A 25,000-nucleotide genomic window follows, 5' to 3' on the forward strand; every position below is an offset into this window, starting at 1 on the left:
ATGATCTGTGTACAAAAACCCCGTCAAAAATACCCAGTGGGATCATTACATTAAATATAGGCCTAGAGTGAGGCCTAGCCGCAAGATAGTTGCTAAAAACACTGTATTGTATTTCCTTTTGAAAGAAGATGGCTTATTCTGGCTCACTACCAGGTACTTGAGCCCTCAATTTATAACTTTTAGAAAACAATGTGCCAATGTTATGGGTTAAATAGACTTTTTTTTAAGTAGTAGAAATCCATCCAAGTTGTCTGCATGATTTTCCCTTTTCAGGTCGTTAAGTTTTATTAATTAGCCTATCAGAGGAGGCCTAGAGGATGAAAACTATTCTATATTACACAAGAAAAAAACAAAAATTTGAGAGAAATCTTAAAAAAATACACATGCTAATAAATTCGTACAGTACCAACATGTTTTTTCCTATCCTATAAATCAAATTTGAGAAACACTGTATTAGGTCTAAATGTTGCAGCAAATGCCCGCCAATACGGATTTTATTTTGAAAGTCGTGACCGGAAGCCCTCTCTTCTCATTCTGGCTAACTTGACGCCGGTCCTTGCGGCCCAGGCCGATCCCCTTTCACTTTCTTGGCTGACAGCGCCGCCCCTCCCTCCTCCGTCCAGACCAGCCCGCTCCGCTCCAGAAACGCACCGGCCAGTAAGAGGTTTACCTGCCGTGAACACACACATACACACACACACGCACACACACACACACGCACACATACACAAGCTGGCGGCTGTAACCGTGGACTGTAGGACGAAAATACATTTGATTTCCACGCGAGAATGAGCGACGACGCTTCAAATTAGGCAAGTAAACACTGAAGACATTTGTTTTATCATGTTTTTTTTGTGTCACTGTTGTGTTTCTAGCTGCTCGGTGTCCAGAAGCCAGCCCACCTGTTGAATAGACCTATTGTTTTCTATTATGTGACTGACAGAAAAGGGGAAAAAACACTGACCAGTGTAACATTTTGTTTGCCAACATAATACAGAGCGCCTGACAGCCGCTGGGCTGGACAGCGAAACGTGCGCAGTGTAGAGTAGGAAAACCCGTGTAAAGTCAGATTGCCCAGCGTTTTATTTGCGGAATACAGTTTACCCACCTATTTTTAGCCTGAAATGAATCTTTACGACCTAAATTTACTCACACATCATAGTGTCAAACTGTTGTAAGTCATATGAACATAGGGTTTTTGAAGAAAATGCACATAAATGAAGGCGTTTCTGGATGGCTAAGTGATTTTTGTTTATACTGGTGGTTGTTTTCCTTATGGATGTTATATTTCACCCAGTTTATATTTGCCACCACTTCATGGTTACGCCGCCCAGTTAGGCTACAAAGGACCCAATGTAGGTTATGATGGATCTAATTTCTAAGCAGATTACCAGTCTACAGAAGCCCTGGGATGTAATGTTACGCCCTGTTTCTCTGCGTCAGTCACCAAAAACAGAATGAAACAATTCACCGATGGGAATATATATAGAATGTATAGTTCAAAACGTACCAACTGACATAATGTGTAGCCTCGGAGCGACAGTTTATAACTGTACTGTAAGTTAGCTCTCCACTCTGCCGAAGACAGCAAGTCACAACACTGGGCGGGAAGCCAGCGTCCTGCTGCTGACTGACATAATGTTAGCTGCTCACTTGGACAGCCTGTGTAAGCAATATAAGCAACGACAACTTGTTTTCAGTGATTTTAGAACAGCAAATGTCCATTCAATATTTTGGTTTAATAATAAAAACGAACTAAATGTTATTCTTTCGCCAAGCAATATAGTTCCTCAGCAGTAGCTCGACAACGTGGTTGCTAAGCGACACATAAGTAGCTGGATGAGTGGTGATATTCGTTCGGCGCAGTAACATTTAAATTAACTGTTGTGCGGTCGCAGGTGTACGTTTATCGGGTGTTTTCCAACGGTTTCGAACGCGTCTCAGCCAATCAGAAGCGAGGAGGGGGGCTATACATTTACACTAGCCCGTTTTAAAATAGCCGTGCTGTACCCATGTGCCGTGCTGTATCTGTGACTGGCTGGATTAGACTAGAAACCAGATAGTGTTCCACTGGTACCAATCAGTTAACTGGGAGAGTCTCCAGGAAGACAGAGTGATCTCACAGCTGTTACATAAGAGAGAGAAAGAGAGAGAGTTTACTTGAGTTCGACTTCATTCTTGAACGTTTTTGCTGTCTTTATCTCTAATGTTTGTGCTTCAGTTGTAGTTAGAATCAGACCTTTAGAAATGCTGTTTTGTTTTTGATTTTTTTGTTGATAGACTCCCTTCAGGTCTTATAGGGGAGAGAAGCTATAGCAAACAAAGTCTGTTCTCAATTTAATTTCCAAAAATCCGTTGTTTTTTTTTCAACACTCCATGTGGTATGAGCCCCAACTGAATCGATGATTACATATTAGGCTACCCCACCAAGGTTTCCCCAGCGGGATATATGAATTTATTCATGAATTTACTGATAGTTTGCAGCTTGTGCCTCTTTTGTGACAAGAAGTGAAGCAATATAAGCCTCAGGAAAAAGAACGAGCATATAGTAAACCTATAGTAAACCTTGCAGAAGGACACTAGGCTACAAAAACACAGGAAAACTAGGCTGTAATATTCATAAAGTGCCTGCCTGTATTCCCAAAGTCCCTATAGTACAATTATAGTAATATTATCATAGGAGATGAGCACTCTAAACTCACTTTTGAGAACCACAGACACACTTTAAATCACTATAGGTAGCCTACTTTACTCTATATCATAGTGATTTCTCATTGTGGAAAGAAACTATCATATGAACTGGGCGTTGGTGCATTAGGCTGCGAGATCCGCTTTACTTTTATGGTAAAAACAAACGGATCAGGCGGACAAGCAGCAAAAGGCTTTTTTGGCAACAACCGCCTGCTGTGCGCAATTACGCATGACGCAAGCGACGACGGAGGATAATGAAAGGAGCGGCTTCGCGTGTTCGTGTGTGTGTGTGTGTGTGTGTGTGTGTGTGTGTGTGTCCGGCCACCAGAAGATCACAGGGTTCAGGGTGGCTCACCGTGGCGCCCTGCTCGTCACCTTGTCTCTGTGCTGCAGCGGAGACAGCGAGGCAGCACATGGAGAGCAGAGTCTGAGAGCAGAAACAGATGTCGCATCAGCCTCCTCTGCGGCTGATTGCATCATCAGCAGTGTCCAAATTCCACCTTTGAAGGGTGATGCATGGAGGAAAGAAACACTAACAAGTTGTCTCAAGTATTTCCTCCCTTTTGGCTATCGGTATGTGCCAGTAGGTAACCTTTCCATGGAAGGAATACGGAAGGACGTGTGTGTGTGTGTGTGTGTGTGTGTGTGTGTGTGTGTGTGTGCAAGCATGAGTGTGCATGTGTGTGTATGTGCTGGGTGGCTTTTGATTGATTGAATTCCCCCCCACTAATGACTTTAAAGGAGTAGTTCACCCCAAAATGAAAGTTCAGTCATTATCTCATCACCTCCAGGTCAGTAGAAGTTAGTAGGAAAACCAAACACACAGCGACTGTATTTTCTCCTCAGCCTTCTAACAAACTATTCAAGTTAATATTTTACAGCTCCATTTTTTACAGCTCCAAAAAAAAAAGCAGAAAATGTCAGTCAAATTCCTCCAAACAGCTCATGCAGCATAATCCAAGTGTTTTGTAGCCAAACGATTACAGTGTGGGTCCAAAAGTCTAATATTTACCACATTATCTTCTAGATTTTCCTCACTGACGATGCTCTGGTCACACTCACACCCTACAGTAGTAAGTGGAGTCTTCCCAGAGTCTTCCTCACTGACCAGAGCATTGTCAGTGAGGAAAATATAAGAGATAGTGAGGCAGATATTGGACTTTTGGACCCACAGTGAAGTCGTATGGCAACAAAACACTTGGATTGAGCTGCATGAGCTGTTTGGAGAAGTTTGATGGACATTTTATGCTTTTTTGGAGCTGTAAAAAGACATCTGTTCATTTCAATAGTTTGGCGGGGGGGGGGGCTAACTTGCTGTGTGTTTGGTGTTACTACGAACTTCAGTGAAGTTTTGAATGACATGAGAGTGAGTAGATAATGAGCGAATTTTCATTTTGGGGTGAACGGTTCCTTTAATGTGACTCTTTGGAATGTGGGAGGAATCCCAAACAAACTCACAAACGAAGAAAATAAGAAAAGAAAGAAGCAGTTAAAGTATGTGAAAAGGATTGACTGACATGGGAGAGAGTAGATAATGACTGGATTTTTCATTTTGGGGTGAACTGTTGCCTTAAGGGACCAGCCCCCCTCCCCCTTTCTCCCTCTGAGTTGAATAATTTATGGATGACAGGGGAAAAAATCACAAGAGAAATACAAGAGAAACTGTCATGTCAACATTTCAGCAAGAGCATCTCCAAGGACTGACTCCACCTCTCTGAGCCGGTCCTGACCGGCTGAAGCCCATGTTGTTATTATTTGTATATATATTTGCATCGTTATGGTGACATTACTGTCACATTGACGAGTAATGTGCTGTTCCTGTCCTCGAAGGCCTTAGAGCGAATAGTTTGTTAACACGACTGTTTGTTTCACTTGTTCCACTTCTTTGTTAGAAAAAGTGCAACATAAATAAAGTTGTTGTTGTTCTTTTTTGTGTTAAACTGAGGACTGACATATTAATGCCTCGTTCTTTATGGCTCCCAGTGGCTTAAATTAGATTCAGCTCTTGAAGATCTCATCTCTAATATATCTGTGGTTCAGCTTTAATTATAGTCAGGCGGAGAGAATTGCATTTCTGTTTTCTTTCTAATTTGTGGTGGACAGATGCCTTCGGATAGTGGTGTTGGAAAGAGAGAGAGAGAGGGAGAGAGAGAGAGAGAGACAGAGGAAGAGAATGGCTGATTGCGAGACAGACAGGGAGAGAGAGAGAGAGACAGACAGAGAAACCTGTAGAAAGAGACAGAAAGTTTCACTCTCAGATACTCTTCCACTGTTAGATATCATCAATCTGTGCTGTTCATTTTGTGATAAAAGTGATGTAATCTACATTTTTGGTGAACCCACTTTTTCCCTCAACCTGCCTCATCTACTTCTACTGCAGTTAGTTTATTTCCTACATTTCCCAGAATGCCTTTTGAGAACAAGCGAGAACTTGTTGCGTTCAGTATGTGTAGGTGGAGAGAGCAATAACGATATAGCATGGTAAGAGCGAGAGAGTGACAGTTTTTCCAGTTGAGAAAAGTTAGTCGCGTCTCTTCCTCAAAACATAACCTTGTAGCTGCATTGCATTCTGGTCTATCTGCTGCTCCTGTGGGTGGAGAAACTGGTCTCTCTCCTCTTCTACGATGGATTTCTCCCTGTATGATTGTTGAACGTCTCTTGGTGCAAAATGGCGGCTCTAGAAAGAAGCCCTCGCTCTTTGATTCTGAGGGACTGACACCAAAACCTGACGTTTACCGCTGATGTTTTACATCCTGAAACATTTTCTCAAAAAACACACCACCAAATGACACAATAGCCCCAGAAAGGCATGCTATCTCGCCAATAGCTGTGCCTTTTAACAGTGTCGAGGTGTTTTAGGGTGGATTTCCCTTTAAACGAGCGAGGCAGAGCAGGTCTGACGGTCACACGGCGGCAGATCTCATCTCAAGGCAGAGGAATAATGGCAGCAGGAGAATCTCTTTATCCATGACAGACAGACAGTCACACCTATTGAATTGCATAGTTGTGTGTTTATCTAATCACAGGGGCGTGTCACCGCTGAGCTGATTAGAGCAGACGTAAGTGTCTGTGTGGTGAAGCGACTGATCCAATGCCACCACCCGCCCCCCTCCCCCCCTCCTGCCCAGGAGCCTCCTCTATCAGCATCTATCAGCCTCCTGCTGGGAGCATTACTCAGCACTTCACCTCACGCTTCTCTGTCATGCAGAATCATTCACACAGGGATATTTGTTATCTTTGCACTCATTCCTGTTGGTTGCCTGTGTTGTTTAAGATTATTCTCCTGTCCATTTGTCAACTAAATACCTAAAATGAAGTCAGGACGCCCGTGCACAGCCACTTATAATCAGGTGCTGGTTGGTTGCAGGAATACAAATCAGCCCGTATAAAGACATTATCAAACCACACACTGTGAGGCTTTGCTGACAATATAATCACATCTTTGTTTTTCTTATAGTATATGCAAATAGGCTTATAAAACATTTCACTTGTTGCTTCGTCAAGTTGGAAGCATGAGGAAATGTTCTTTATAAATGCCTAAAATATAAGCTTTGTAGCTCCCTCTGTGTTTTTGTCTTTGCTCTACAGTCATTTCTTGGTGAATGTTCATTATCAACGCTGTAAAGACTATTAGTGACAATGTTTAATCTCTCCTCATATGAAAAATTGTATTTCTTCCCAAAATAAGATATCTACTACTTGGTAAAAAGGAACTTACTATGACAAAATGATTCCTGCAGAAGAAGCAAAACTCACTCTTAAATATTATTTATGTTATGAGTTATCTTGAGCCTTTTAGTTACAAAGCAGTAACATTTTAGTGGATGCTAGTGGAAGTTTTTAAGTTTGAAACAAAGAGCACTGACTCATATTTTTTCCTCTAAACTAGATACAGAGCGTTTTGGGAATGAAAGCCTTGATTTATTGAAGGCTTCTTTCACACGGTGCATATCACACTGATGCCATGATAACCTTTGGAGAGTCCATGTTGTTACGCTGCCAAAGTTATCTTCAGTCATATTTCACTTTGCTAGAACAAGAACATTTTTTTAGTGCATGAACCTCTAGAGTTTTCCTGAACTGTGGCTGCTCAAAGGGCCCATAAGTCAGCTTTCTTACTTTCATTTTGGAAACCCTGTCTAAAAAAAAACAAATTTCTAACACAGGTTTAACAAACACGGACCGGATCTCGCTTTCAAGAAGTGATTTTACTTGTTTGTGGGTATCGATACAGAGAGCAGGGAGAAAAGGTGAAAGCTGTTCCCCGGGGCGGCTGACGTCAGGTCGACTGCACCTCAAACCCTCCGCAGCGCTGCGTGCTGCAACGTGAAAACACTCAACAACATGAAATATAGCTTTGGGATATTGCTTTCACTTCAATCTCAGTGACAGCTTGTGTCGGAGGCTCCCAGCGTTTCCATGTCAAGAACCCCCAAACAGAGATATACAGTGGGACATCAACCACACTGAGAGGAATCTGAGAGGATTTTGGTTTTCAGATGATTTAGAGCAGAACTGCATCACTAGTGTAGGCAGGGAGAGTGAAACCCTGATCAGAGGAACCAGTCTTATACATCCTCCATATAGTTGATGGGCGATATGGTTGAAATCAATATCACGATAATAATACGATTTTTTTTTTGGTATCAATATATCACAATATGACTTATGTATGCAAAAATCGCATGTTAAAAAATCAAATTGATGTTTATCACATTGAACTGCATGGCAATGTTAAGTGTGATGTCCAGCAAAACTGAAATGTTCAAATAATATTCCTTAAAATGTTTCATACCTCATTTTGTCAGGGGTTTTAAGTAAAATTTGCTTGTTATCATCAGTTTAGACAACAGAATTATGTATCACGATATCACAATATCATATCATCACGATCATGATTCCACTGAAAGTCAATAAACGATAATATTGATTTATTGCTCAGCCAAGTAGGATAATTTCAAGTGAAGGAAATAAAAGAGAACTTAAATTATCCGCATTTGTCAAAAGCGAGCCTGGTGATTTCAGTCCTTCTTATCCTTCTTCTTCTTCTTCTTCTTTACCGACATGCATCAGCACCTCTTGTGCTTTAGCCCAAAAAATGTCAACAGCTTTTATTCTCCGGCCTGGAAAGTTCACACAAGTCTGAACCTCGTGTCGACATTCACATGACTGCTGCAGATGCCGGTGTGGTGGAGACGAGAATATTCATCCTACTGCTGCTGCATGGGAACCTCGTCACGGATCAAATTTGAACGTTTTTATGTAAATTTGAAGAGTTACAGTATGTAGTCCTGTACTGGTTGAACAAGCTGGATTTCCCTCAAGGCCATGAAACCCAATTTAGTCATCAATCTCAAAATGATGTTTCTGAATTCCTGAAAAGATTATTGTTAAGACATAAGAGGCTTTCAACTGACAAACACACGCACACACACACACACACACATACAGGACAAAGATAATTCACAGTTAGAATGAGGTACTATCTGGTTGAAAATGATCAATTTTGCAGTTTCAATATAAATCACATGGCAATGCTGAGATTCTTCAGTCCAGTTCTTTAAGGAAACTCTGAGAGAAAGGGCTTTTAAATGAGACAGCCGCATTGATCAGACTCATTAATCATTGATTTCTTTATGCTTTATCTTTTATCTCTGTGGCCGGTAAAGCTTCCCTCATGTTTGAACAGCAGCAGCACTGTATGTGTCGAGGACAGAAACACTTTGTTCTATTTGATGTACAAGAGATTCAGAAATACTTTGAGTCACAAGATCAGAACTTATATAAGACCGAAGAAAAGTCTGAATTTATGGTCAAATGATTATCTGCTGTAGGCCTTTGCCATTTATAGAAACACTACATTTGATACATGAGGGGGTTCATTTCAAAATTCATTAAGAACAAAAAAATGTTACTTGGGATTGATTGCTAATTATTGCCAAAAGAAAAGGTGATTATATGTTCTTAAATGTCACTATTTTGGTACTAAAAGTCTTATAACTAATAACTTCAGTCAGTTTTTCCTTCATACCAGCAAGGGTGGAAGTAACTAATTACATTTACTCCAGTTGTAACTTACTGTAATAGAGTAGCTTTTTTGTGTACTTTTTAAAGTCAGTAATTTTACTTTAACTTAAGTACACTTTTGCTGAACTGTTGTACTTCACTACATTTTAAGTCACATCCATTGCAGAACATATTTTGTGGCTCTCTCTCATAAATTGGCCATTCACAGTGAGAAGAGGAATCTGACTTTACTTTGTTGGTGCACTTTATTTTGAAATATCTAATTTTTCCAGTTAAAAGAATCTAGTTTGAACTCTGACCTCTCTCCTTTTAGGATCACATGGAAAAGATCACAGCTAACAACGTTCTCTTTTCTAAAAAGGAACTCAGTAACTTTTACTCTCGGTACATTTTAAATGAGACACTTTTTACTTTTACTTCAGTAGTTTTTTACACCGGTGCTTTTACTTCTACTTAAGTAAAATATCAGCAAAGTAACAGTACTTCTACTGGAGTAGAATGTTTTAGTACTCCTTCCACTGCTGAATACATGCAATCATTTTGTCAGAGTGAGCATCTTCTATATCACACAAATCTATATCTATCTCTATCATTTTAATATGGAATTCAACTTTTCCAAACTACTTGAACACAGAACAATCCAGCTCTTTATGTTGGCAGGCAGAAAGAGTTAAATACCGCAGGACCATAGGATGGAGATGGGATCACAGGATCACAGCGCCCTAAAGGGGAGACCGACCCGCCTGCCATCCCATAATTCACAGTGTTTGTCTCAGGAAAGAGACTTGAACATTTTCTCGCTGATAACAGACTCGCCGCACACGAAGAGGAGACCGGGAGAGACGCAAACACAAAAGCTTTTTAAAAAAAAAAAAACACCCAACGATTTCCAGGCGGTGACTTGTGTTTCCACTAACTAAGTTGAGGGGTCTTGGGGAATGCGTGACCAATTTTCCGGACTGATTCATTGAGTGACTCACTGTAAGAATAGCCTACACACACTCAAATCAGGGGCCTCGAATCAGCACACACACACACACACACACACATTTTCGGGCAATTTGAGGCAGGCAGACCCCTCTTAGCAAACACTCAGGATTCTTGGAGTGTTTTCCCTCATATTACTGTCCTCTGGCTCGCTGAAAGGAAGGTTGTAAATCTCCGCTCCTTCACTCCTCCCTTCCCCCGTCTCTCCCTTGTCTCCTCCTCCCTTCCCTTCCCTTCACCTCCATCTATCTCCCCCTCGCTTTTTCCCCTGCCTCATTTCCCTCCCTCTCTCTCCATCTCTTTTGCCCTCGTCCTGACTCTTTTTTTTTTTTTCTCCCTCTCTTGTTTCCTCTGCAGATCTCTGGCGTTTTGATGTCACATTCCAGAAGTTTCTGAGCTCCGGTCAGCGACCCCAGAGAGGACCGGCCGGGTCGGCAGACAGCGAGGCAGCCAGAGCGTATTCTTCATCCCCGAGGCCGACATCGGAGGGATAAAGAGAGGAGTGTGTGTGTGTGTTTGGAAGAGGAAGAGGATCCAGTGTTTGTTTGGATATGCAGTTACTGTGAGAGAGAGAGAGAGAGAGAGAGAGAGAGAGAGAGAGCTGATCCGAGGTCAAGGCCTTTCTCCTCTCCCCTCAGAGTCACATGTCAGCGTGAGGCTCAACCCCCGGGGCTTGCTACTCTGAGTGAGCGACCTAAATACTTGTATAGTGACTTGGAGGAGCAACACACACTGGGACATTCAGCTGGGAGTGAGAGAGTTTCTTATCAAGTGAGTGTGCTTTCTGAACTCTTTCCACTGCATTTGGATACAGCTTAATTTCCCGTGCTTTTGGATTTAATCATTCCAAGAGGAAGTGAGTCTCTGCTGTCCAAACCTCAGAGGTATGAGCGCACCTGGGGAGCCTTACCTCTCCTCTTAGATATAAAGATTCACGCCGAGTTATCACTGGAGAGACTGAATCACCTCACACACTGAAGCAAGATGCCGGCAAAGACGCCCATGTACCTAAAAACTACGACTCCCAAGAGGGGGAAGAAGCTGAGGCTCCGCGACGTCCTGTCAGGCGACATGATCAGCCCCCCGCTGGGCGACGTGCGCCACAGCGCCCACGTGGGACCGGAGGGGGAGGGCGACATGTTCGGAGACGTGGGCTTCCTCCAGGGCAAGTTGGACATGCTGCCGTCGTCCCTGGGCCGGCCGCAGAACGGACACGGGCGCACGCACAGCATGGAGCGCTGCCTGGAGGAGGGCTTCTCCGCCGATCAGAGCTCGCACAGCTACGCCTACAACGGCTACCACTACCAGCACCCGTCCACGGGCCTGCTGAAGACCACCATCTCCATGCCCGTGTTCATCGCCCACGAACAGGCGCCGCCCAAACCGCCACGCCTCCACCTGGACGACCCCTCCCCTCCCTCTCTGCCCTCCCAATCGGAGCAAAACCACTTCCAAACACAGCACCACCAGCCGCCGACGCAGCCGGGCCACCAGCAGGCGCAGAGCAACGGCTACGGCCACGGCCAGCAGCAGCGCGCGCTATCTCTCTGCGAGAACGGCGTGGTGGGCCGCCTGGCCTCCGAACCCTGCCGCGACATCTCCTTCTCGCCCGCCATCCGCCGGCTCGTCCCCTCCTCCGGCTCCTTCTCCGAGGGCTCCTCCGAGGACTCCATGTCGGAAAGCTGCGGGATCCTGGACGTCCGCCGGGGCCTCAGCCTGGACTCGGACGCCGGGCTGAGCAACGAGGACCTGAGGAGCGAGCGCAGCGAGTCGCCCTGCGCCCCCGTCCACCCGGGCGGGCTCACGGCCTCGCCCGCCGCCTTGGGGGTGTCGCGGTCGGACTCGATGGCGGGGCTGGACCTGGACCTGGGGCCGTCCATCCTGGAGGACGTCCTGAGCATCATGGACCGCTACAAGGCAGTGGACAACCGCTGTGAGCTGTGAAGAAAGGAGACATTAATATGCTACACAGTATATTTTACACACATGGTTTATTATAAGCTTTAAAGCTCTGTGAAGAGACTGGAGGACGAGGGATGGAGGCATGGAAAACAGAGAGAGGAGAGGTTGTACTTTTAAAAGAGACTTGACAACTGAGTTTAAAGGTAAATTAGTAAAGCGAGAGGTGCGTGGATGTTACTGATAAGAAGTGCTGGGACGTTGTGTCAGCGCGGGCCTACATGACAACAGCCAAGGCAACAGGCCGGTCCGTACGAGCCTTTATCAGAGCTGAACCACAGACTCACAAGTGGACGGTCTGTAGGATGATGATGAGCAGAATAGCATCCCTACTTTCTTTGGAGGAAACACTAGCCAGGCTGCATTCTCTGTGAAACTGACTTCTGCTGGGAATTTTTCTGTCTGCTATTCTGCTTGTTAATGGTTAAAAAAAACCTGCCTACTGAATGAGATATGGATATCTCTAGACTGAACTGGGGACAGCAGGAGGAGTTTCATCACCAGCTGTGATGAAAATTGAGGAGCTGCAGGACTGCCTATCCATCCTGGAAATCACAGCAGCTCATCAGCGATTTCCATCCACTTGCAATGTGTTAGGATGTTGAATATTATCACTAGATTATGGGAGGAAGTTCACAGCACACATGCTCAGTCATACTAAGCTGAACTGCAAACATAAAGTAGCTCTGTGTTGTGTAGGCCGGCCCGGCTCCACTGTAACTTATTGTGGCTGCCTCAAAACTCAATATCAGCGCTTAAAAGTTTCAGGAGATTGTATCCTTATCTTCAATCTTTAATTGCAATGTTTCAAAGCCAGAGGACAGCTGTAGAACTTGTTGTAATTTGACTGTCTTACTGTAACAGGTAAAGATCTAAGCTAAAACTGTCCTTAGCTGCCATCTAGTGTTGCTTTTGACAACTTTTCAATAGCAGGTTTCATCCTTGTGATCAGAGGGAAACGGAGGAAGCCAATTTTCACTGTTTTAACCAATAAAATGCTTTAAGTATAAGAAAAAGTGCTTCTTAGATTGTTTTAAAATATTGGTCTTTTAAAACACTGACTCTTCTTTCATGTTGTGGCTCACCGCTGGCCTCCCTAACATTACACTGTCTGCATTACCACAGTAGCCTATACTTCAAATGTCATATGCTGTATATATCACTGTAAATGTATGAATAAATATGGTCCTATAAAGAAGAATATGTATTTATGGTGTTTTTCTTTTTAACACACACACACACACACACACACACACACACACACACACAGTGCAGCAAAGTAAATCTTTTTGAAAAGGAAGGGAGAAAGTACCACTCTTTTCTCCAGTGATCTCTTACAGATCTCTCACTGTTGCAAGGTTACTTGATATTACACACAAGACACACACGCAAACACACACACACACACACACACACACACACACACACACACCATGCCAACCGATTTAAAGGAGAATGCTCCTTTGAAACACTAATTGTAGAGTATATAGCATATATAGCATATGGGTGAAATAAGTAATTTTCAATATACACAGAAATGAGAATTAACTATTCATTTGCATTAACCTCAAGTGTCTCATCACCTCTATTATTATTTCATCTGATGAACTCCTGGCAGCAGATCAATGTGCGTATCATGAAAAATAGTGCGTATGCATGTAAATACATGCTTTTATTTTGAAAATTATCAACCGGAAATTATTCCACTACCGGCTTCGCGCAGACGCAGAGGGTTGTAGTCAAAGCACTGGAAGTAGTGTGTAGTGTGCAGAAAAGTTATCAATGATTATTTCAAATTATTGGAAGTGACTGACCAAGAAGAGAAGCGGCTGCATCAAGTCTTACAAAAATGAAGTAAGTGTTTCTGCTGCGACGGAAGAAAAAGTTATCTGCGCAGACATTTCAGTTAGTCAGTGCTAGCTTGCTTTGTAGCTAAGGTTAGCTAGCGTTAGCTGACATAACAAACGTGATAACTGACATTAACGCTAGCTGCAACTTCTTCAGATTATCGTAAGTAAATGGGTCGGTCAGTGTGTGTGTGTGTGTGTGTGTGTGTGTGTGTGTGTGTGTGTGTGTGTGTGTGTATATAATAGCAGTTGCGTTACTTTTACACACATTATACAGTTAATTCAGCTGTGTACTTTTACACTTGTGCCTGTAGCATTTGTAACGTCACTGCGTAGCTAGTCAGTAACCTAACTAATAATGTTTTCTTCCAGGCTAAACATCGATGGTCTGTTGGTGTATTTCCCATATGACTACATATATCCAGAGCAGTACTCCTACATGCTGGAGCTGAAGAGGACACTGGATGCCAAGGTAGATTATTATGGCCAATAGAGTCTCATTTTCACAACTTCACTAATATGAGAGAGAATCAGGGATGTAGTTCCTGTGATTAGTGACACTGATGAGGGTTGACAGTTTACCTACCTATCTTACAGAATGAGGAAACGTCCCAAATCAAGGCCAGAGTTTAAGTTACCTACTTTATTATTTTGGTTAGCCCCAGTACAGAAAAAAACACAAGAGAAGACAATTAGATAAAATGATGTATGAAAAAGGTAAATACAGTAAAACAGACTAACAAAATAGGAACAGATTAACAAATGCAAAGTGAAACAATAAATAGATTCAAAGCTCTGACATGTGTATTTTCCAGTGTATTACAGGCATGGATGTGAGAAAAAGTGAAGGGGGAAATTAAAGCATAACTTCTGTGTAATCCATGAAGGATTGCCAAATTCTCAGAAATGTATCAGTTGAACAACAACAACATAAATTTGGGTTTTTCTAATTTAAAGTGACCTACTTTTTGGTTTAGCAGTGTGTCACTGGAGGGAGAGGCCCAGAGAGTGTTAACTTTGTGTGTGTGTGTGTGTGTGTGTGTGTGTGTGTGTGTGTTTCCTTGCCGTCTTATGCTGTTTCTCTTTAGGGTCATGGAGTTTTGGAGATGCCATCAGGAACAGGGAAGACCATCTCTCTGCTCTCTCTGATCGTCGCCTACCAGAGGGTGAGCTGTGTGTCTCTGAGTCTTCATTCAGATTTATGGCTCTGTCCAACACTTCCCTGCATTCATGACATTCACATTGTAATGAAATTGTTATGTCAAGAAATTGTAATGCAATCATGAATTTCTTCTGCCCTCTCTCTCTCTTCTCTCTCTTCTCTCTCTGTCTTCTCTCTCTATCTCTCTGTCTCCTCTCTCTCTCTTCTCTCTCTGTCTCCTCTCTCTCTCTCTCTCTCTCTCTCTCTCTCTCTCTCTCTCTCTCTCTCTCTCTCTCTCTCTCTCTCAGGCCTTTCCTCTGGAAGTGACCAAGCTAATCTACTGCTCAAGAACGGTTCCAGAGATCGAGAAGGTGAGTCATAATTAAAACCCCAGTCAGCACCAAGCAAGGCAAGAGGGCCTAGAGATCAGGATGAGCGTCCCGTAACTGAAAGGCCGTAGGTTTAACCCCCTACAACAATTCGTCCTATCGAAGTATCCTTGAGTCCAAACTTCATTTAAGCCCAAATAACTTGTCAATACTAATTACTTCCTAATAACAATCTGTCCCATAAGAGAAATTTCACTTAGAAATAGGATTTACAGTAAAATAAACACACAGGAAAAAGAATAAAAACACCAATAAAAAAGCACAATAAAACACATAAATCATCACAACATATCCCATATATTTGACCCTCTGTCTCAGGTGGTGGAGGAGCTGAGGAAGCTGATAGAGTTTTATTCCAAGGAGACTGGAGAGAGCAACAACTTCCTGGCTCTGGCCCTCTCCTCCAGGAAGAACCTCTGTATCCACCCCGAGGTACGACCACCAGTTGTGTCCGGTGTGTGTGTGTGTGTGTGTGTGTGCGTGTTTGTTTATTTATTTGTGTTGTATGGTGATATTGATAACCAGAGCACAGGAACAGACAGCAGTCGATCTGATCAATTAGTAGATATTTAATGATGCAGCGTCATTAGAGAGAAACAACATGAACTAAATCAGTGATGTTAGTCTCTCCTCGTACTGATAGAGACCTGTGATCTATATGGTGGTCAGTTGTATAATGACAGATAGTAAATCCTTAAAATCAGGACAAATCAGGACCTCATATGCAGCACAGACAAGATGACAGTAATCAGACAAATCATAAACACATGACAAGTACACTTTCAAAGCTGAAGAAGTATTAAAATGCCCGCTGCTGTGACAAGTGGATAAAGAACTTAGCTTCTTGCTCTGGTCTGTGTGTGTGTGTGTGTGTGTGTGTGTGTGTGTGTGTGTGTGTGTGTGTGTGGTAGTCAGATTATATTAGCTCTTGTCTGTCTAGTCTGATCCTAACCCGGCTCCTCCGCTCCTGTCCAGGTGAGTTCTCTGCGTCTCGGTAAAGAGATCGATGGGAAGTGCCACAGCCTGACGGCGTCGTACGTCCGCGCACAACGCCACAGCGACCCCGGTGTGCCCGTGTGCCGCTTCTATGAGGTAAGAAGTCAAAAGTGTGTTTATCAGACCCGGGGTCAAACTGTATTTTTCAACTGAAGTAGAGGTAGACGAGTAGGGTTAGGACGATGTATAGATATTCAATATATATCGCAATACAAATCGTCCCATCCCTATAAATGAGGCAGGTTGAGGGAAACTGGGTGCAACCAAACAGTAAATTTCAACACTTCATCACTTAAATAACTCCTGGAGTGCACTGAACATCACAAATCGATGATCTATAACAGTGGAAGAGTATCCCAGGGTTGGTTTTTCCTTCTAACCTGCATGGGATACCAGATGCATGATTGTATTGTTCTATTGTGTCAAACCCCACCTATCTGGCACCTAAGTAGGCCAAACCAAACCATGAAAAGTACTCAGAAAACGTGTTTGACCACAGTCTGGAGTTCATATCCGCTTTCTCTTTGTCTTGTTAGAGTAAACTATGCCCTATCATGGCCCACAGTGTAACTTATCCAATATCGGTGACACTGTATGTTCAAGGTGTGAGTGTGGACCTTTCATCCAGCTAAAATCCATCCGTCTGGCAGCTAAGGAGGCTCAAACAAACCAAGACAACTTGTAAAAAGTGTTAAAATGTGTTCGACTCCATTCTGGAGTTCATATCAGTTTTCTGTTTGTTTTTTTTAGAGTAAACCTTGCCCTATCTGGTACAGTGTCTATGCCCTACACTTATGCAGTATCAGTATGTGTTAAATTTGGGAATGTGTTTCTTTCATCCAGCCAAGGTTGTTTTGATTCAAGAATTGTTCCTTTCCTTTAGGGCTGAACGATTTTGAAAAAATATCTAATTGTGATTATTTTGACTGATATTGCAATTGCGATATGATTTGCGATATTAGAGGGAATGTTAATTTTTACATCATTATTCTCATTTTCATTGAAAAATCGTATTAAAATGATTATGGTGTGATTTTTGCGGGGATCTGTACCAAACAAAGATGTTTTCTTAAGTCTGTAGAATATGATGTGTAGGCCAGGACGTCTCTGCAGCACGACAATATTTCATTTAAAACTGGTGTTTTGACACACATTTCGCCTTTTAACAAATATTGCGCCTCCTGCGATTTGAAAATTGCAGTAGGCCATATTGCGATTTCGATAAAATTTCGATTAATTGTTCAGCCCTACTTCCCGTCAGTCTTCACTCCATGTGTCCACGTGTCTGTCTGCTGGTCTGGTCTCCTTGAACCCTACCTTTCTGTCTGTCTGTGTGTTTCTTGCAGGAGTTTGATTCAGTCGGCCGCCAGGTGCCGCTGCCTCCCGGCATCTACAACCTGGACGACCTGAAGGACTACGGCAGGAGGAAAGGCTGGTGTCCTTACTTCCTGGCACGCTACTCAGTAAGTCGTCCTCCCAGCCAAATGCTGCTGTGTTTTGGCCGTGGCTGGTAAGTTTGTCTCTTTGTCTGTTTGGCTGGTAAAATAGTGACCTGCCCTGAGCCACAGGTCTAGAACATTAGAGATGCTAGTAGAGGCAACACAGGGAAGTTGGAACAAAGCATGTACTGTAAAGGCCAATTTATACTTCTGCGTCAAAGTGTCACCGTAGCTACGCCGTAGGTCTTTGCGCTGCCACCGTAGCTTACGTGCAGCTCTCCCAAAATTTAACTGCGCGTAGAGCGATGCAAGACCGCGAGAACTGTGATTGGCCCGCTTTTGTATTTCCTCCCACCTGCAACCGGTTGATGTCCGCTAATAGCGAAGACAGTGGAACAGATTGAACGGAGACGAGCTGAGGAGGTTCACAAATACGTTAATTTATACTCATCTCCGAATTATAAAGACTACCAGATGTCGCAGAATTTGTGGTGAGAAATATTCCAGAACATGAGTTTCAGAGAACGTAAACACTACTACTTCTGTTGTTATTACTTCTGTGTTAACAAAGCACCACACCGCCATCTAGTGTTTCGGTGGTCTACACTCAGAATCGCCAACACAGAACTATAAATCCTCGCACCGCCGGAAGTATAACTTGTCCTTAAATGTTTGTCATTAAGAGGAAAGGTTGGTGCTCCCACTTGCCATTATAATCTGAAAATCTGACAACCCCACAGTGGCTATTTAATAAATAATAGTCTAGCATTTGATGTTATACTGCAAAGTTGCTACTGTATCTCTTAGCTTTTCTTATTTTCTCTCTCCTGCCTATCCTCCCAGATCCTGCACGCCAACATCGTGGTTTACAGCTACCACTACCTGCTGGACCCCAAGATAGCCGACATGGTCTCCAAGGAGCTGGCCAAGAAATCAGTGGTGGTGTTTGATGAGGCTCATAACATCGGTGGGATCATAAACTGACCCTAACTCATGGTTTATTATAATAAAATGACCTTATTATATGTATTCAACATCTGAAATATAACCAAATTCTAATTATTAAGTATGGTATGTCATTATTGAGATTTATTTGAAGGAAGTGAAGATATGATGAGTCCTTGACTAGACTGTTATTGTTAAAGTTTGTTTTTGGAAATCTAAAAAGAGCTCTAATGTCTTTTCTCCTCTTCTCTTCTCTTCTCTGTCCTGCCTCTATTTTTTCTACTTTTCTTTTGTGTTTCCTCTCCTTTCTCCTCCCTTCCAGACAATGTGTGTATTGACTCCATGAGTGTGAACATCACTAGACGGACGCTGGACCGCTGCCAGAACAACGTGGACACACTCCAGAACGCCATACAAAAGTAAGAGGGCAAAGGGCAAAGGTCAGCGTCAGGTTTGTTCACAATACAATAAGAAAGAAAAGAGATGTGTGCATAGAGATCTTGAACTTGTTGTTTTAGCATGGAGGCCGTCAACTGCCTGTTGTAAACTTGGCCCCGCCCTCCTCTGCTGTCTGACAGGATAAAGGAGACAGACGCTGCTAAACTGAAGGAGGAGTACAGGCGATTGGTGGAGGGGCTAAAGGAGGCCAACGTTGCCAGGGAAACCGACGTCTACATGGCAAATCCAGTGTTGCCAGATGAAATTCTTCAAGGTAGGACCATCAAAAGTAACACTACACATCACATGGCTGGGAAATTTTCACTGTGTCTGGTAAATTAGTCTACTGACCGCCTGCTATTTGGACCTTGTGTTTTGCTCTAAAAATAAATACAGCTTGGAAATTGGTGAGAGAGTCAGGTGAATTTTGGAATCCACCAGGCTCAGTTTATCTTCTCGAGTCTGTTAGTTAACTTCAAGGAAAAATTTGTATTATTTCTTGGCCCTCCCACTTACATGACACATTGTTTTTGTTTTTTTTACTATTTTTGCTTTTATTCATCCCTCTCTTCACATTGCTTTTAGAGCAAATAGTTTAAACAAAACACAATTCTGAACTTCTTATAAGAAAAAAACAATTCAACTAGCTTCCCAGTAAAACTTAACACATCTTAATTCTTTCTTGCTCTTTTTTCTTTCTACCTTCTCTTCATCAAACTATTTCTGTCTCTCTATCTCTATCTCTCTCTCTCTCCCTCTGTCTGTCTGTCTCTCTCTCTCTCTCTCTCTCTCTCTCTCTATCTCTCCTCTCTATCTCTCTCTATATCTATCTCTCTCTCCCTCCCTCTGTCTCTCTCTCTCTCTATCTCTCTCTCTTTTTATCTCTCTGTCTCTCCCTCTCTATCTCTCTCTATCTCTATCTCTCCCTCTCTATCTCTCTATCTCTCTCTCTCTCTCTCCCTCCCTCTGTCTGTCTCTCTCTCTCTCTCTATCTCTCTCTCTTTATCTCTCTCTATCTCTCCTCTCTATCTCTCTATATCTCTCTCTCTCTCCCTCCCTCTGTCTCTCTCTCTATCTCTCTCTCTCTCTCTCTCTCTCTCTTTTTATCTCTCTATCTCTCCCTCTCTATCTCTCTCTATCTCTATCTCTCTCTCCCTCCCTCTGTCTCTCTCTCTATCTCTCTCTATCTCTATCTCTCTCTCTCCCTCCATCTCTCTCTCTCTCTCTCTATCTCTATCTCTATCTATCTCTCTCTCTCCCTCCCTCTATCTCTCTCTCTATCTCTCTCTATCTCTCTCTCTCTCTTTCCCTCTCTCTATCTCTCTCTCTCTTTATCTCTCTCTATCTCTCTCTCTCTCTCTCTCTCTCTCTCTCTCTCTCTGTCTCTCTCTCTCTCTGTCTGTCTCTCTCTCTCTCCCTCTCTCAGAGGCGGTGCCCGGCACTATCCGTACAGCGGAGCACTTTGTTGGATTCGTGAGGCGTTTCCTGGAGTACCTGAAGGCCCGTCTGAGAGTCCACCACGTTGTGCAGGAGAGCGCTCCTCAGTTCCTCAAAGACATCTTCGACAAGGTCTGCATCGACCGCAAGCCTCTCAGGTCAGTGTGGCCGTGTTACATCGTGCTTTTGTACAGACATGTTTCAGTATTTAGCATTTTTTCTAAGCTCAGTGTAAAGAGTAGAAGGGAAAAAATCTAGGTGAAGTCATTCAGTGATATTTTAAGAGTCAAACAAAATGTGCAAATTTTTCTGAGAGACTGCATGAGACTCTTTACTCGCTCTCTCACTCACTCACTCACTCACTCACTCACTCTCACTCACTCTCACTCACTCTCACTTGCTCCCTTCTTCACCCACTTGGTCACTTGCTCCCTCATTTCCTCACTCACTCACTCACTCACTCGCTCACTTCCACAGTCAATTTCACACTTAATCATTTTCTCAATCCCTCCCTGCCTCCCTGCCTCCCTCCCTCACTCACTCACTCATTCATTCACTCACTTCCTCACTCACTTCCTCACTCACTTCCTCACTCCCTCAGGGCTTAAAGACCTCCGGCAAGGTGCCGGATTTCCGGCGTATGGACGTTTTAGATTCACAAACTATTCTCGAAAAAAAAAAAAAAAAAAACAACTCACTCCATGTGGGTTTTTGTTTTTGATGCGTTTTATCCAATCATATTCAGCGAAGCAAAGCAATATTTTACAATTACCAATGGAATGCGAGACCGTGCACACAGATTTGTAATATGTAAGGCAAGGCAAACTTTATTTATATCGCACATTTCATACACAAGGCATATACAATGTGCTTCACATAAAACAGAAAAAATACATAAAATGACATTAAAAACAAAAGAAAGAAAGATATTGAGCAGTCACTCTCACACTGGTGACACCTCTGGTCAGCCAGTATAACTTCTCTGAGAGTGGCTCCCTCAATTTTTCCTCTCAAAAGGAAATCAATTTAGATGAGATCTTGAAGGATTCTTCGAAGGAGCCTAGAGTCTTTCCGGTGGTCTTACCCCACCCTGTAGGCAGGCCCCACAGCCCCTATAGGACTTGTAAATGTTCCTGTAGAACAATACACAGATCATCTAAACAATTACAATTATAAACTTCAAGAAATCCTTCAATTCTCAACACAGGTTTGAGGATCCCGTCGAGCGGATAAACTACTCACCAGAGTTCCTCTAGACTCCTGTTGGGATCCTGTTTGTGACGCCAATTGATGAATACATTGATAACATCAAACAGGGACAGCACAGCGGCCCACAGAGTTGCATATAAAATTTAATTAACATGCTTTTTCTACAAGCATGATTTATAGGGAGTAAATAGGTTTCATATTGTCACCAAAACACACATCGGATCATAAATTAGACCTACTGATGTGATTAATCAATGGTTATGGTTCACATATGGTCTAGGTGCCTAATGGCTATTACAGCTCACTATATGTATGCCAAGCTGTGTGTAATGGCTCTGGCTCACTGTATATAGGCCTAAAAGTCCCTCTTTGATGTTATCAACGTAGATATTACAAATCTGTGCGCATGGTTTACTAATCCGTGGGCACGGTTTAGGAATAAATTGTAAGAAAACCGTGCCCACTGATTCCCATCATTTTTTTTGTACCAGGTGACCCCTGGGGGGCTTCACAGTTATCCTTATCGCACTAGGTTTATAGATTAATAATGCTGTATGTTGAATATTCATTCATTCAGCACAGAAATGTGTCAATTGTGTTCGTTGTTCTTGTTATTGGACTAGTTTTATAGAGAAATAAATGGTGCGATGGTCCAGTGTGCTGACTACCTCCCCCCACCCCACACACACACACACACACACACACACACACACACACACACACACACACACACACACACACACACAAAATCAGTCAGGAACATTTCAGGCTCACAATGTTTTTTTGCTTTAAGCCCTGCTCCCTTTTCCTCTCACTTCCTCACTTATACTTTCACTTTATACCCTACTTCCTTACTCGCTCCCTTCTGAAATCACTCACTTCTTCACTCACTCACCCTGTCAGTCAGTCACTCACTCACTCACTCACTCACTCATTCACTCCCTCCCTCCTTAATCTTCTATCCCTCCCTCTGTGTGTCTCCTCAGGTTTTGTGCAGAGAGGTTGCGGTCGTTGCTGCGGACTCTGGAGATCGCCGACATCGCCGACTTCTCAGCTGTTACTCTCATCTCCAACTTTGCCACCCTGGTCAGCACCTACAGCCAAGGTACCAAACACACCTCAGCACTCTTTCCATTTACAAGTGCTTTCCATTTACAAGTACAACGTTACGCACAAATATATTATTTTGACAGCTACTACAGTTGCAGTTGCAGATTTTTAAGGGAGTAGGTTTAAGTTAAGTCCAGATTTAGTTAGCTAGTTAATTGAGTCCATGATACCTTTGGATGTGGTTGAAACACTTCCAGTGGTAGATTTTGGCAGCGTTTCCCTTTGTACTTCTTACTTTGGGTTTTATTGTTTGATTTGACCGAGCTTTGTTGAGCGTTTCTCTCTTCCTGCCACATTAAGGTTTCACCATCATCATTGAGCCTTTTGAGGACCGAACTCCAACCATCGCCAACCCTGTGCTGCACTTCAGGTGGGTAAAATCAAGCGGACCGATCAAATATGTGAAACCATGTAAACCTAAGCCTATGGTGAAAGTATGGATGCTATATATGAACATTAAAACTCCTCCGCTCTGCCTCTTCTCTCTCTGTCTCAGCTGTATGGATCCCTCCATAGCCATCAAGCCTGTCTTTGAGCGATTCCAGTCAGTCGTCATCACCTCTGGGGTGAGTTAGTTACCGCTCCTCCTAGTTTACCTCTCTCTGCTCAAATTACAGTCCTGTCACATTCACTACTCCATGAAGTATTGTTCAGATTGATTTTAAGTCCTAGGTAGCAGTTAAGTGACCGATGTGACTGTCTGCTCTCATTCTGACTCTCTGGTTCCTCTCCTCAGACTCTCTCTCCACTGGACATCTATCCCAGAATACTCGACTTCCGCCCCGTTACCATGGCGTCCTTCACCATGACGCTGGCACGGACCTGCCTCTGTCCTCTGGTGTGTAACTAGACACACACACACACACACACACAGCATGGCACATGGCTAGAGAGATTCTCGAACTGGTCAAGGAAGTTTAAGAATGATGACTCATGTACCAAAAAAAAATGAGAACCCACATCCTCCACCAGTCGAAAAACCTTAATCACGTCATTTCCACACTTGAAACTGTTACTGAATTATTAGAGCCTATTCAACTATTTTATTTATTTTATTCTGTTGGCCTTTACCTTTCTGTTTTCTTTCTTTCTCTTCCTTTATTTATCTGTCTGTCTCTTGTAGATTGTGGGCAGGGGGAACGACCAGGTGGCCCTGAGCTCAAAGTTTGAGACCAGGGAGGATTTTGGTTAGTAGAAATGTGTTCATCGTATCTGTAAAATCGACAAAATTGACAAAAAAAAACTCCTCCTGTGTTTATTTGTATTGTTTTTTGTGTTAATTTGTATTAATTTGTTGAGTATTGCAACTGTGACATGAATTTGGATATATGTGGACAGTTTTTTTTCTACTACTACTCTTTTTCAGCACTAATATCCAAAAACAGTTTAGTTCTAAAAAATGAAACATCTAAATTCTTGTGATTTTCTTTGTTTAAATCCAATATAATTAATTTCTGTCTTTGTCTTTTTAATTTCCAGCTGTGATCCGTAACTACGGCAACCTGCTCCTGGAGATGTCGGCCATCGTTCCTGATGGCATCGTGGCGTTTTTCACCAGCTACGTCTACATGGAGAACATAGTGGCGTCCTGGTATGAACAGGTTAGTGTGTGTGTGCAAACACAACACACACCTGAGGAAGACCTGAGGAATAAATATGGACTACATATATACTAAATATGGAGTCCCGACTGCTCTAAATGATACAGGATCCAATTTGTAAAAGTGTTATCGCTTTGTCAACCAAGGACTCAAGTTTCCTCCTGTCCTTTAAAAAGTATTATAATTTGTTTGGATTTTGTGCTGTCATTTAGTATGAGTCAGTGTCACATCTCCTTCTGGAACAAACCTCTTCTTATATGGAAAAGTAGCACACAGTTGTCTCTCGTGTCCTCATGATTTGTGTGTGTGTGTGTGTGTGTGTGTGTGTGTGTGTAGGGTATCCTGGAGAACATCCAGAGGAACAAGCTGATCTTCATTGAGACTCCAGATGCTGCGGAGACCAGCATGGCCCTGGAAAAATACCAGGAGGTCAGAACGACACCTTCCATCACACATCAGACCACACAGCAGCTACTTCTGAAAAGCTAAATCTGTATCATGTTGGAAAAAAATTGACTCATGATGCAAATGCCTGTGATTCCTATTCATTTAGCATCAGCAGCAGTGTTGATGTAATAAATAAATGTAGACTTGTGGAGATATTTTGTCTTCCTGGTCTTCTGGTGGGTCGCAGACCTTTGACCCCTGACCTCTGCTGTCTGTCTGTCCGTCTCTCCTCCCCAGGCGTGTGAGAACGGCAGAGGAGCGATCCTCCTGTCTGTGGCCAGAGGAAAAGTGTCTGAAGGAATCGACTTTGGTAAATGATCGCTGTGCAGTTTTCTCT

General features: G+C 43.0%; 2 protein-coding genes across 2 annotated transcripts in view; both read left to right on the forward strand.

Annotated features, from left to right (window-relative positions):
- The first annotated feature begins 680 nt into the window (after nucleotides 1-680).
- Nucleotides 681-12,854, forward strand: LOC139917530 (cdc42 effector protein 3). Its single transcript, XM_071906666.2, has 2 exons — nucleotides 681-812; nucleotides 10,063-12,854. Exon 2 carries the CDS (start codon nucleotides 10,690-10,692, stop codon nucleotides 11,647-11,649), a length of 960 nt encoding a protein of 319 aa, XP_071762767.1. The 5' UTR covers nucleotides 681-812; nucleotides 10,063-10,689; the 3' UTR covers nucleotides 11,650-12,854.
- Nucleotides 12,855-13,401: 547 nt separating this feature from the next.
- The window catches only part of ercc2 (excision repair cross-complementation group 2), a 14,837-nt gene continuing 3,238 nt past the window's right edge, over nucleotides 13,402-25,000 (forward strand). Inside the window, exons 1-19 of the mRNA XM_071906663.2 lie at nucleotides 13,402-13,518; nucleotides 13,884-13,983; nucleotides 14,600-14,677; nucleotides 14,961-15,023; nucleotides 15,360-15,473; nucleotides 16,017-16,133; nucleotides 17,384-17,500; nucleotides 18,320-18,443; nucleotides 18,744-18,840; nucleotides 19,000-19,133; nucleotides 20,286-20,454; nucleotides 22,492-22,610; nucleotides 22,916-22,985; nucleotides 23,112-23,181; nucleotides 23,352-23,453; nucleotides 23,739-23,802; nucleotides 24,095-24,216; nucleotides 24,553-24,645; nucleotides 24,901-24,973. Of these exons, the coding sequence (XP_071762764.2) occupies nucleotides 13,514-13,518; nucleotides 13,884-13,983; nucleotides 14,600-14,677; nucleotides 14,961-15,023; nucleotides 15,360-15,473; nucleotides 16,017-16,133; nucleotides 17,384-17,500; nucleotides 18,320-18,443; nucleotides 18,744-18,840; nucleotides 19,000-19,133; nucleotides 20,286-20,454; nucleotides 22,492-22,610; nucleotides 22,916-22,985; nucleotides 23,112-23,181; nucleotides 23,352-23,453; nucleotides 23,739-23,802; nucleotides 24,095-24,216; nucleotides 24,553-24,645; nucleotides 24,901-24,973 (1,831 nt within the window). The 5' untranslated portion in view covers nucleotides 13,402-13,513. The remainder of the gene's footprint in view (nucleotides 13,519-13,883; nucleotides 13,984-14,599; nucleotides 14,678-14,960; nucleotides 15,024-15,359; nucleotides 15,474-16,016; nucleotides 16,134-17,383; nucleotides 17,501-18,319; nucleotides 18,444-18,743; nucleotides 18,841-18,999; nucleotides 19,134-20,285; nucleotides 20,455-22,491; nucleotides 22,611-22,915; nucleotides 22,986-23,111; nucleotides 23,182-23,351; nucleotides 23,454-23,738; nucleotides 23,803-24,094; nucleotides 24,217-24,552; nucleotides 24,646-24,900; nucleotides 24,974-25,000) is intronic.

Source organism: Centroberyx gerrardi, chromosome 6 (assembly GCF_048128805.1).
Source record: "Centroberyx gerrardi isolate f3 chromosome 6, fCenGer3.hap1.cur.20231027, whole genome shotgun sequence".
Classification (NCBI taxonomy): domain Eukaryota; kingdom Metazoa; phylum Chordata; class Actinopteri; order Beryciformes; family Berycidae; genus Centroberyx; species Centroberyx gerrardi.

What these genes read in the sequence shown, in the direction of transcription:
- LOC139917530 (XM_071906666.2), top strand. Translation starts at nt 10,690, where the DNA reads ATGCCGGCAAAGACGCCCATGTACCTAAAAACTACGACTCCCAAGAGG.